We start from the raw sequence: 13,657 nt of genomic DNA, 5'->3' as shown, positions 1-13,657 counted from the left end.
ACACCTCTGAGTTATTTGTATTTTTTCTGTTTCCAATATAATTTTGTTCTATTGAAGATCCGATCCACTTTTCTTTTTTTATTAATTTAATGAAGTAGGTACCAAGCATTTATCTGAATCCATTATGACATTCTTTAATAATTCAAAAATATAAATAATTTATGTCAATTTTCTAGATAAATTAATATTTATACATTATTAAAGTAAGCTATTACTTCTTTTGAAATAACATACATAATATAGTAATTACCTATGTAATATTATAGTTGATGTGTCGTCCAAATTGTTATATTATGTGGCAACCAACAAGTGGTTGGTCATATACTCAAATTATCTAATACCACAAAACCACGTATTAATGCGTTGGTCAGGTAAACACGACTGATAGTCTAATACAACCATAGACATAAACCTTATACTAAGTATACTTAGTAAATCAGTTAGTACATAGAGAGACAGAGAGTATATAATATTAGTAGTAGGTAAAGAAAAAATTTTAAGCAACACAAATATAATAAATAAGTAATATATTTTAAAATAAAAAGTTCATACATCACAAGTAGTTTAATTGCACAATACACCTATATTGATACTTGATGACTATTATTATTAAAGAACGATACAAAAAATAAATTGTACAAAATTTAGTTTATAAATAAATTCCTAAAATTTTGTATTTCCATTTAAATGTAATAATAAAATTAGGTTGGATATTGAGTAATAATAATTTGTTAACAAGTGATACAGTTAGGGCTGATACGGAGTATTTTTCGTAAGTGGTATCAACGCAAATAGAAATCTGAAATGAGTTTATATTTGGACAAGGAAGGAATATAAGGAAGAGATGATGTCTAAGAATTTTTTTTAATGCGTCATTGTGAACCAGTGCTTGAATTGTGAGGGCACAGAGATCTCTATTCTTTCAAAAATATTTATGCGTACCCATCAGCGGAGCCGAACATGTACTTAGGTAGTTCAATTGAACTGCCTTAAAAACAGGTGGGTGGGTGCAGGGTGGGAAAATAATAGAGTATATACTTTCTAGCTTCCTAGTCTTTCTGCTATTATTTTATCAAACACAGGTATGTCATTAAATTATTTCTACATAATTAGTTAATCCCATTTCTCAGTCGTTTGAAGGGGTGGGTGGGTCAATCGAACTATTTTGTCTGCCAGTTTTTATTTAATTTGGCGCCACTGGTATCCCTTCTAATTATATCCTATAATCAAATAGATATTTAAATACTCAGGTACCCATATTTTTATTAAAAACACATGCATCTCCTCTCCCCTTTTAAAATTTTCCCAATTCAAGCACTGCTGTAAACAAATACAATGTAATAAAAGATACAAATTTGGTTTATTGTGATTGACTTTAAGTTTCAGAGTGCAACAATTACTTACAAAGTTACAAATAAAATAATATCATATGTTTAATTGGATTAAAAGTAGGTATTATGGCCAACATTTTAAATAATAATTTAATTTTACACTAATTAAATAATATTAAAAAAAGAAAATAATGTAATACAATGTAGTAATAAATATATGTTTATTTTTAAATTATGTTTGTGAAAAATATAATAAAATTGTATTTTATCATTTACTATGCTAAAATACCATAGTTGGTTAATTTTACGAATAAGTTTATCAATGAATAGTAATCATTTTACATAATTACATAAAAAAAAAAAAAAAAAAAATGTTTGGGTAATGTTCATAATTAAGGGTAGTTCATTATTTTGTTCATAAAAATGTAAATTAAATTGAAACTCCATTCAAAAGTTTCTTGTCAAAGAGGAACTCACCAAGAGCTCCATGTGCTTCCAACATCTTACCAAGATTGGATATTTTACCAGCTAAATCACGCTGACCTTCATATTGTTCAGTCAAGAAATCACCAGTCAACCAATCAACTAACTGAAAATAATTAAACAAAACCCATTTATTGAAAACTGTTTAAATGGATAAGAAGAAAAGGTGCATTGTTATTTGAGATAATTTACTTATATTATACAGCTATAGTCACACAACAATATTATATTTACTATTATTTAAATAAGAAATCTTTCAACTTTATTATAGATATAGAATGAGCCAACGTATACTTAATATACGGAACTAAAGCATACCTAACTAATGGATTTTTAAAAAAAATAAATATATTTAGACATATAGATTAGAAAATCATTAGATATAATGTTAGTTGATAATTAATGTAATAGATACCTACATATTTACAAATGAATAATGAAGAGCATTCAAGTTGCTTATTTTTACACATGATTTATTATACTCGGGCCAGTCTAAGAGCGCTACTCATTCGCGCATCCAAATGACCGAGCTCCGCGGTTCCGTACCCAAATTTCTCCCACTCTATCACTTAGTTTCCGCCGTAAATACCCACACTCAGTACGTGGCGACCGGCGACCGTAAGTGAGTGGGAGAAGGGTCGGCGGCCAGTGTTTTAAAGAATTTAGTGGTGGGAATGCGCAAGAACGGACAAATTTTGGTTGCCGCCCAGAAGCGCTCTTAGAGTGGCCCGAGTATAGTAAAAAATTTAATTTAACAAATTATTTTTATTGTTATATTTTTCTATAAAATGTATTGTTTAAATATTGATTTTACTTACTAAAATGGTAAACACAATATGACATAAATATAATAAAACATATCGTAAATTAACTAAGGTGAATAATAGTTGCTTTAGGAAATAAAGTAAACATAAAAAACACATGTAGAAAGTGTAACTAATTTAATGTAAATAAATTAAGTACGTATATTAAAAACATTGTCAAATAAAAATTGTGTAAAATCAATAATTGTCTGAGTAGTTGATTGTGTTATTATAGTCAATGACAAGAAGATATAGGTTTTATAAGGTATTCTTTACAAAATGTATACATCTGAAATAACAAGCTTATAACATGATGGCAAATTAATAAGTTATGATAAATAGAAAAAAATGTAAACAAAAGAAACCATATAAATGGTTATAGTATAATTTTAGTTTTTCCCAACAAGAAACAAAAGGCTTAAAATATTAGTCTTGATAATATATGAAGTAAATATAAATATTGTAATAAAATTTGTTCGCCCACCCAATCGGCAACTAGCTATAAGCTAAAAAAATTTTAAAAGGATAGCAACTCCTGTATACTACTTATGTGCACTTTGTACGCTATCATGAAGTTATCAAATAACATTTTGAAGGTACATATCACCTCAGTAATTTCCTAATAACTTACAAAAGTATATGAAAATGAAGGATGGAGTTTTCATACATAATAAATATCTAAGCAAACAATGGTCTTGTCATTTTATTACGTATGTTAGTATGTAATTATAATCTACAATCTACAATTAAAATAAGGTTTGATTTATTATAATATGGGAATAATTTAAAGATAAAAATGGTATCTTTGTGTTAGCAGTGTAAACAGTACTTAAAAAGTGCATACAAATGGTTAAAACTATTTTTAATAAGTCTTAAATTTGATATTACTTTTTGATAAGTTTTTTATACCTTCTTTGTTTATGTAATACTTAATATAGTATTGTATAACAGATAATAAATAATTAATATAGTTGAGAGTTACCTATTATAATTTAATTATTAAAAATGATAACGTCATATTAATTAATACTCCAAGTACGCTATACATACATTAAATCATTTATATTAAATGGTTATAACACCCCATTAAGACTCAAGTGATTTTAGAAACACTCAAATTGATAAAGCCATAGTGACAAATCAAAAAAGAATAAATGTTGAAGTATTATTTTGATAAAAACTCTTATTAAATATCCATCCATTCATAATTTTTTTTTTTTTTAATTAAAAATATGTCACGTAGCATTGATAAAATAGAATACTACTCACATGATAGTCGTTGAAATCTTGTCCATCACGTCCAGGTTCCTCACATGTGGTGGCAATATCTCTTATCTTACGAGTGACATGAGCTTCCAATTTTAAAGCATCTTTCAATGCACTTAAACCATCAGTCCATGCTTCAGATAAAGGTTGCTATAAATAAAAAAAAGTAATAAAATAATAAAGTAACCAATAAAAGTTATGTAACTTGGGTAATAGATATATTTACATACAGGGTCACGGATTAATTGACTGATGTCTTTGGTCAAACCTCCTCTCATCAACAAATATCCAATAATTTTAATGGCATGGTCACGTTCTTCGCTGGCACTATCAAAGAATATTTTTGCAAATCCTGGACGATTCACTGTGTCCTTCGAAAAATGTGCTCCCTAAAAATACACAATATAAGCACCTTTATAAAATTATTTTGTTTCCATTTACATATTTTGAGTTCTCACTGGTTATACATAATTAATTTTCTAGTCGTGTAAACCAACAGATATTATGAAAAATAATCTAATTGTTTTTAATTACCATTGCAAAATATGTCATTGCTGCAGTGAGTTCTTCCTGGACCTGCTCTTTCATTTTTTTCGTACATGGGTCAACCATGGTGATCCAATCGTCTGGAATTTGGACCTGAGGCAGTTTACCTGAAAATGGAAATATTAAATACGAATGCCACACTCGTAGCTGGCGATTTGCAGCATTTAAAATACATTATGAATAGGCGATTGTAACGATACTTACAGGTCATTTTTCCTTGCGCCTCTTGGCTGGCCACAGCGAGAACGGCTGCCACACACAGCAGCGAGAGTTTGAACATGATTTCAGAGTGCGGACGAATGATGGGTATAACGAAGGCTCAAAATGGAGACTGAAACGGAAAAACGAATGTATAATAAAGACGAACAACAATAGTATTATAATAATAAATTGCGCGCAATGGACGAGACGGGACGTTGGCGATAGAGAGAATAAGTCGACGACAATGACGGGCAAACGGTAATTATAAATGTTATATATATAATATTATTATGATATGTTTTGAGAAAATAATAATAACGTATAGTGGTTTGGCGGGGGGTAGGGGGCGGGGCGAAGAGATGCGGAAAGGAAAAAAAATAATAACAAAATTAAATCGTACAAAAACATTACGACCGCGACGCGTTCAATGTTATAATATATTTATATATTAGTATTTTTATGTTTGAAAAACGACGAGTCCGTACCTGGAGCTCAAAACGGTCCAAAGAAATGAAAATTCTGTTGACGGGCGCTCGAGCGTCGGTGCTTTGGGCGAATAATGCCGAGTTACGAGCTCAGTACTCACAATGGAACGTTGAAACACAATGCGTACGACGGCGGGGAACAAATAATAACGTAATCGGTCGGCACTCGTTATCAGGTCGAGTCGGCACTCGGCGGCGCGCGCTCGCGGTCCACCGCTCCGCCCCGTCCACCTTTATCGGATGCCGCCGCCGTAGCCGAAAGCACCCTCACCGCCGATCGACCTTCTACGGGTGGGGGGTACACCGCCCCGAACCAACCCGTCATACCGATGCACCACGGTCACCGGCACCGCCCACCGACCCCGCCGAACATGCCTCTGCCTTTCCGCCCGCCCATCGAATTACCCAGAAACGCGGGCCGCTGCGTCGTTATCCATTCCTACTTTTTCGTTGTATTCTGTTTGTCTAGTTAATCAGCAATTCAGCCGGCCTGCGCAGGACACAACTCTGCTGTAATAATTTTTACCATCGTACGTTAAAAATATATAATAATAATATAAAATTATAATATTTTTATTCCACTGTCGATATTCAGTGTAATATAATTATATATATATATATATATATATATATACACACACACATATACATATAAATGATTAATCATTATTTTCTCTCCGTTCTGCGTTTTATCTAATTTATTTAACGGCGCCGATTATTGTTGACTGTTGTAGTTGTCCATTGTGTGTTGCTCGGCATAACGCTCTTTGTATTCGCCTGCTGTTGTTTACCAGGCCCCCCGGCGCGCGCCGTCCCGATTTCCTTCTCCGTTTTCAACGTCACCGCTCGAATCGCTTCGAGTGCATTTGGGGTCCGCCGACTAGTAACAGTCCATTCCTTCGCCCGCGCTCACCTGCACTTCTGTTTCCGCGTCCGTCGTCCATTACTTGTGCACAGAGTGAGTATGATTTTTTTTATTGTATTACGGCCGTGTTGCCCGCCGACCTTCTTTTTACCATACTATTCTTATTAATATTATTATTACTATTATTATTTGTATTACTGACATAACTACAGTTATTACTATGTTCTACACCCTATAGTTGACTAAGATGAAAATTACAAACAACAAAATTCTTGTGATAAAATTAGACATAGATGTAAACATAATATTACATCGTGTCGTAAAATATTCCAAATTCTCTATGTCACAATATAGTGAAATCATTTTGGTTATTTATGCATAATTACTGTTGTAATTACTGTGTGTTATATTATTATTATTATAATATAATTATTACTATTATAATATTACCTATGTCAGTATGTGTATAAAACAATATGTCGTTGCCTGTTGGTTTCTTTGTCTCTTATTTTTATCTTATGTAACTATTAACTATTAAAGTATATATAAACTAAATTGTTATTTGATTTACCTATTTATGTCAAGAAAAAATTATATATTTTTTTTGTTTAAATTATAGTTAGTAAGTATAACCTAACCTAACCTATGAAGATTTCTTAATTAGTTTATTTGATAGGTACTTAGATTTAATTTTTAATTTTAATAAATCATAATGCTTACCTATTTAATTAATTGTGCATCATTATTTAACTAAAGCTTCCTTACATTATAACATTGATTCAATTTGATATAATATAATTCAGTAATATATTTCTAAAAATCTACATTTTGTAACTATATTGTTGTGATAGTTTTTTTGACTTAAAAAAAATTTAGGAATTAATAGGTTTTGTAGATACCTGTCTAGATTAATTAATATCACATGTTAAAATATTTTGACAATTAGACCTCCAAATGTAATACTACTTATTTTTACTTTTATGATAAGTATTTTTCATCTATCTACCTAAAACTAAAATTAATCTGAATAATATTTATCAATATTACCAACTTCAGTTTTTATTATATTATAATAATATTATGTAGTATAAACTAAAACAGTATAAATGCTGTTGTAGAGCTTTCAACATTTTTGTACAGGTGTTTAACATAGATTTTATAGTTTTATGTACTTAATTAGTTATTTAATTTTCATGCCTAAAATAATGCATACCTAACAAATAGTTTAAGTAGTACCCTATTCACTTATTATAAGTTAAATATAATCTTAATACTGATAATTATAATATTTAAAACTTAAAAAAATATAATAATTTATAAAATGCTGATAGATTAATGACAATAAGATGTAATGTATTTAATGATAAATACTCAAGTGGACTATATTATTGTCTAGTACTCTAGTGTCTACTCATGACTTGCATAATAATAAGTGATGGGCCATAGTTATTTCTTTTTATCAGTAGTTTACGTAATCATAAGTATTCGTACGTGGTAATTGTGTAGTGATAGGGTTGTATGCTTTGGTTCAAGTGTAAGTACTTACATTATGTATGTAAACTACATACAACATACATAGTTTAAAATTTAAAAAGAAGCTGCAAAATAAATTAGATTTTTTCAAAGTATTGGTAAAAGATAGGTTAACATATTTTTTATTTTGAAAACTAGCTTTTATGAATTTATTCCACCTAACAGAAAAGAACTTAATTTTTATTCACATTATCACTTTAATTTGTTATAAAAAATTGGTATAATATGTTTATGTGTTACTCAGAAGTAATTAATTATAATGGAAACAATTAGCTAAATTTATATATTAAATTGATATAATCCTCTTTGATTACCATTAAAACAATAAAATAATTGAGTATTTAATTTAATTTAAGCTTATACTTGCTGTTGTAAGTCAATATTTAAAAATATAATATTTTATTATGAGTTAATGCTGATTTTAAGATCTAGTTTGGTCGCCTGTTTGGTAGAATTTTTTTTTATGCCCATTAGGTTTTTGTCATGCACAGTAACTGTTTTAGAGTATAGCTGCCGCCAAACACTTTCTATAGTTGTTAGCACAGAAAGTTGAAGGTTTTTTTTATCTTAGATGAACAAAAAATTGATGATTGTCGTTTAAACATTTAAAAATGTTGCTATGCATTGAAAATTAACTACAAATAACTAGGTATCCAACTAAAAAGAAAAAAATTATTAGGTCCTATGTATATTATGTACCTAATAATAGCAGTAATGGCTGCATAATGATCTTACAAACAAAATTTTCTTTAGGCAAGTATATTATAATATTATAGTTATTATATAGTCATTTACGACACATATCAATTGTGATAACTATAAATTACATGAATTTAAATATACAAATACTTAATTATTTATTTATTTTTGAAAGGCATTTTTCTTAATATTAGGACATTTAATATTTGTTCCCTAGTAATAACTAATAAGTTGAGACCAATAAATATTGATATAATACCATAGTTTAATTGAATTATTTTTTTTTTTTATAATTTTCAGTATCAAGATGAGTATTAAATTGTTCGCAATTTGTGTGACAACTATCCTCTGTGTAGGATATGTTGCTGGTGATTATTGTTACAATGATGTTGTTGGTGCATGCAGCCCAGTTGGTTAGTTTAATTTTTTTTTAATTTATTTTAGCTCCTATATTTGTTTTTCATATTTAATTTTGTTGTATGCTTATTACAGGAGGAGAAGTCCAAAACTGTAATTCGAGATATGGAGCTTTCAAGGGTGATGAATTATTGGTTAATGTACAAGGCTATGCCAACACACATATTTTGCGTAGTTTTCAATTCTTGCTGATGGTAAATATTTATTAATTTTATATTCAATAATTAATTCCCTTGTTATTCTTCACACTTGAAATGTAATAGTTTTATTTTTATCTTCTTAATAAACAATAAAAATAAAACATAACATTATCATCTTATATTTATAGTATTAATTAAAGATTTTAATAATTATTTTACTAATAATTTAAGCATTATTTGCTTAGTATTGTATAAACAAAATAAATCTAGGTAGCCATACTCTGTCTCAAAAGAGAATAATCAGTTGGTCGACCAATTTTCATCAGTCTTTCACCAACAAGTACGACCTGGTATTAACGTATAGCGTATTCACATTGTTCTCTATGCACCAATCTCTTCATTCATGATGGGCAAAAGTGATTGTTCTCTTTCGAGACAGCGTATATGTAACTTTGATTGTAATTATAGAGTGATACGTTCTGTAATATATTATTTTATATTTATTATGTCAACTATAATTTCAGTTTTTGTAATTATTTCTGATAAATATAATTTGAATTGGACAGGAGACATGTAATATGTACTAATATTTTTACTGAATCATACTTGTTACTTATTTTGTTATGCATTTGTTTCTTTTTAGTCTTCTCATTTTGGTAACTTTGAAAAGAACCGTGGGGGTTTTGAAAAGCTTTACAGACAATTGTCTGACAATACATGGGAACAAGCAATTGATCTTGTGAAGTTTATTGGTAAACGAGGAGGTCACATGAACTTCCGCGCACGTAAAGACGAGAAGAATGAAAAAGTAATTTGTGGTTTTTTGAAAATAACATTTAAAAACGAATCTAACTATTATTTATAAACATTTAGTTAATATAATATTTTCTATTCCATTAGCAAATTGATTTTGAAATGTATGAGTTGGGAAGCATGGCAAGAGCTTTGGATATGCAAAAAGGTTTGGCTGAAGAAGCACATTTCATTCATGCTGAAGTCACTCGCAGAAAGGAACATGATCCAGAGGTGAGAATTATTATTTTTAAATTAATTTAAATAAAATAATCTTTTGAATGATAATTTAATTTGTGTTTGTCATTTTACCATAGGTTGCATCATATTTGGAGAATAACTTCGTACATCAACATTCTGAGATCATCAGAAAATTGGCTGGTCACACCAACGATTTGAAGAAATTGATTGGCAATCAACCCGATCCAAGCTTGTCCCTTTATCTTTTTGATGAATATTTGCAGAAATCATTATAAAATAATTACACATGACTTTTGTATGCCATTTATTATTATACTTTTAATCCCAATATTATTTAGAACAAAACAAATAAAACATAAAATAATTTTAGTAATTAAGGAAAGTATTTATAATCTTGATAATTATTTATTATATCATAAACATACCTGAGTTGTCATTTTTGGCAACTTAATTTATTATTATCATTCAATTGAACAATTTATTATTATTATTTTGGATATTCATGTACATTGTACAACTCACTTTTAAATATAACAAATAATGAATATTACATGTCTATTGAGACTATTATAGTATCTCCATTATGTGACATTTTGTTTATTTGAATAAAGTAATATTTTGTAACCTTTATTTATTTTGCTGGTACAACTAAAATAACTTCAACACAATTAACATGTTTAAATATTTCTTCAGTCAAACTTGAAATTTGTTTAGAACATGAGTTTGGGTTCTTCACCAAAATAATTAAGTACATAATATTATAATATGCCTTATTGGTGTATTTTTTGTTCCTCAACTATGTTAGGATGAATATTCGAAAAAGTTTTATTTAGCATACATTTTCTACAGATTATTAAAATGTGTTTTAATAAAAAGAATTATTTGTTTTGAAAACAGTTTGACCTTTTATCAATCTTTTAAGTGACAACATTATCCGTGTTCTGTTGTTGGTTTTTACGATATTTAAATTTTTAACTGAGTTATGAATAGGGCTGGGATTTCGATGCACTTTGCATTGTTTTCCAAAGCTTACTGTGCAATGCTCGTCTTGTCACAAATTTGTTTTATGTACATTTGAATGGGAATAAGAAAGTTTATTTTGCATTTTTTAGTTTTTAGGTAATTTTCTTAATTTTTTTAGGCATTTTAGAGTTTTTGGAGCATTTTTTGTGTTTTTAGAAACCAAGTGTATGAATTTGAATTTTCTTTTAAGATTTTTACACCAACATGGCTTTTAAATAAATTAACTAGGGCTGGGATTTTAATGCTAGATTATAAGTAGGTACTCGTAATTCGTATTATATTATCGGCTTATCGCCATTATCGGACAAGGTTTGAGTAACCTCTACACGCATTTCCTGTTAAATAATCTTAAATCGGTAAAATTGACGTCCGATGATATCGTTCGACGTTCAGTACGAGTTTTGTTGTCGTTAACACCGTTTTATTACTCTAGTTAATTTTTTTTGATAATTTAATATAAAAATGCCAAAAGTAAAATGTTCGACTGCGTGCGTTTGTACAAGAATTTGGACATAATATTTTTAATACCGACGGATTGGTGTTATTCTGTTTACACTTGTAATAGATTTTTATAATGCATTTTTAAAACTTTTTATTGTAATTTATACTAAAATTATTAAAAACAAAAAAATTTTTAGATCATAAAAGCATTTTTTTTAGGGCATTTTTCGGGTTTTCTTAGGACATTATTTAGAGTTCTTAGGTCATAAAAGCATTTTTTTAGGGCATTAAAATCCCAGCCCTAGTTAAGAGTGTGTAAAACATTAATATTAGAAAATGCTCATAATTCTCATATTTTTTTTGTACTCAGAAATATAAATACATTAACGTTTCCTATAGGCTATAGGCTATATTGCTATTATCATTGATTATATTATATTGCTATTATCATTGATGCTATTTTGTATCGATAATGGATAATATGTTATTATTATTACTATTATTATGTTATCGTAATATTGACGATATATTAGCATATTTTAGCAGGATGATAAACGTATAGAAACGGTATTTTATAATAATACCATTGATTATAGAATTTATAGAATTATTAGAATTTATAATCAATGGTGATACCCACGATAGAAGTTATCACAGTAATATCTTAAATCGTGGTAATTCCCGAGTACGGTGAATACCGTCGATTACAAATTTACGATGGTTAAAATCATAGATATATACAACAACATTTCAACATAAACGTTATATATATCTATGGTTGAAAAATTATTACTAAAGATATAATTATAGATATAAAACTGTTTTTGATTGTAACTTTTGAATATTAGGTACCTACCTAGTACCTTAATGATCACATTCATACATTAATATTAATTATAATTTATTACGTATATTATGTTCATTACTAACATCACTTACTGTAATATATAACATCTTTGATGTATTAATTTGATAAGAAGCACACTCTGAGAATGGTGCTAGTCATTACTGATTATTCATTGTTAATTTCTTTCCCTCCAATTTGAATTGTAAAACATGTTTTTTTGAATCTCATTTATATTTAAAATAAAGTTCTGATTTACTTAAATGTATATTTCTTATATTAAATATATATCAATGTACTGACAAGACGTCATACAACACACTTACATTTTATAAAAAGTATTTAAATTATCAAATATGATATAGGTATTATAGTAAACATTTATTTTATCTCTGAAATATACTTATTTGTGGGTAATTAATATTTTGATTATGTTTATGGGCCCCTAAAATTGTATGGCCCTGGGCCCAAAATTATCTTAATTCGGGCTTGTAATCATATTTCTTCATTCTTACAAAAAAAATAAAACCTTCAGTAAATTGACGGCTATGGTACGGGAAACAATGAACAAATAACTACATAACGAGCAAGTTTGAAGTGAAAAGAGTGAAACCAAATAAGTACCCTCAATAGATATCTATAGTATTAACCCTCGGCTCGTCAGTTGTCATCATAGAACATGAGTTGGTACTCTGTTGGTCTGTGAAAGACCGAAAATGTGAACTGGTGAAGAAGACGAATGACACAGAGACCGAAATTGACCGGACTTTACGGCGTTTTCGATTGGCCAGCACGCCAGGCAGTGCAATAAAAGTACCAATGGTGAGCGCCGTAACCAGTATCCGATGACACTCGGAATATTAGTCGGTCTTTATTGACCATTTTAAAATTAGGAAAACTCAAATATAATATTATTATATTACACATTTTTATCCCTGTGTATAAAAATGTTTTTATCCAAAGCTATAATAGTTATAACTATTGAAATGCGATGAATTTTTATTTATTTTTTCAGTCAACTTCCAGTTTCTATAGCCATAATCATCTATTATATAGAATACTTAGATAGGCCAACCTGGAATCACCTTTGTCTACACATTATTTATAATTACTTAATAATACTATTTGATTGTTATGATTTGTTATATATATCACTGTTCATTATGTCTTATTAGGTTTATCATATTATTCCCTTGTTCATTATATATTTAACAGCCATTTGGCGTAAATATTCAAAAATAAATAAATTATATTTGTAATTCTTCTTAATTTGTAAGCAAGATACCTATTTATTCTGCAGGTCTAACAATATTTTTTTTACTTTTATATTTGATTTTTTAATCTGTACAATAGGTCTTGACGTCTTGTAACCTAAAGCAATATACGAAAAATATTTATGTATTTTTTTTTTATTTTGAGGATCAATTAATGATTGAAGTTTTATTATAATTTAATATATCATTTCTTTTAAAAGATAGTGAATAAAAGTTACTCAACATTACACTATCCCCTGCAATACCAAAATATTGTAAAGGAAGCTCTCAAGTACCATACTAGGTATATATAAACTTTGTTTGCTGTCATTTG

The 13,657-nt window shown here is 28.6% G+C and overlaps 2 protein-coding genes across 5 annotated transcripts; one reads left to right on the top strand and one right to left on the bottom strand.

The window, feature by feature from the left end:
• Positions 1-1,341: 1,341 nt before the first annotated feature.
• On the bottom strand, positions 1,342-5,263 carry LOC100168726 (ferritin-like). Its single transcript, NM_001162325.2, is given in 6 exon segments — positions 1,342-1,920; positions 3,887-4,033; positions 4,114-4,272; positions 4,418-4,536; positions 4,634-4,760; positions 5,116-5,263. Coding segments are annotated over 5 exon segments (660 nt in total). The 5' UTR covers positions 4,710-4,760; positions 5,116-5,263; the 3' UTR covers positions 1,342-1,761.
• Positions 5,264-5,575: 312 nt separating this feature from the next.
• LOC100166657 (uncharacterized) lies at positions 5,576-10,392 on the top strand. Of its 4 annotated transcripts, NM_001293325.1 has the most exon segments (8): positions 5,583-5,645; positions 5,850-6,073; positions 8,513-8,625; positions 8,705-8,823; positions 9,413-9,558; positions 9,560-9,577; positions 9,670-9,795; positions 9,879-10,386. In NM_001293325.1, coding segments are annotated over 6 exon segments (597 nt in total). In that variant the 5' UTR covers positions 5,583-5,645; positions 5,850-6,073; positions 8,513-8,519; the 3' UTR covers positions 9,961-10,386.
• Positions 10,393-13,657: the final 3,265 nt, after the last annotated feature.

The sequence above is a fragment of the Acyrthosiphon pisum genome, chromosome X, assembly GCF_005508785.2.
Source record: "Acyrthosiphon pisum isolate AL4f chromosome X, pea_aphid_22Mar2018_4r6ur, whole genome shotgun sequence".
Lineage (NCBI taxonomy): Eukaryota > Metazoa > Arthropoda > Insecta > Hemiptera > Aphididae > Acyrthosiphon > Acyrthosiphon pisum.
The sequence above is the reverse complement of the archived record's forward strand: the minus strand, read 5'-3'. Positions and strand labels throughout refer to the sequence as shown.

Excerpts from the sequence above, each read along its gene's own strand:
- LOC100166657 (XM_029488485.1), top strand. The coding sequence starts at position 8,520 with ATGAGTATTAAATTGTTCGCAATTTGTGTGACAACTATCCTCTGTGTA. Across the intron at positions 9,578-9,669 it reads AAGACGAGAAGAATGAAAAA|CAAATTGATTTTGAAATGTA; the intron begins GTAATTTGTGGT and ends CTATTCCATTAG. Across the intron at positions 9,796-9,878 it reads GAAAGGAACATGATCCAGAG|GTTGCATCATATTTGGAGAA; the intron begins GTGAGAATTATT and ends ATTTTACCATAG.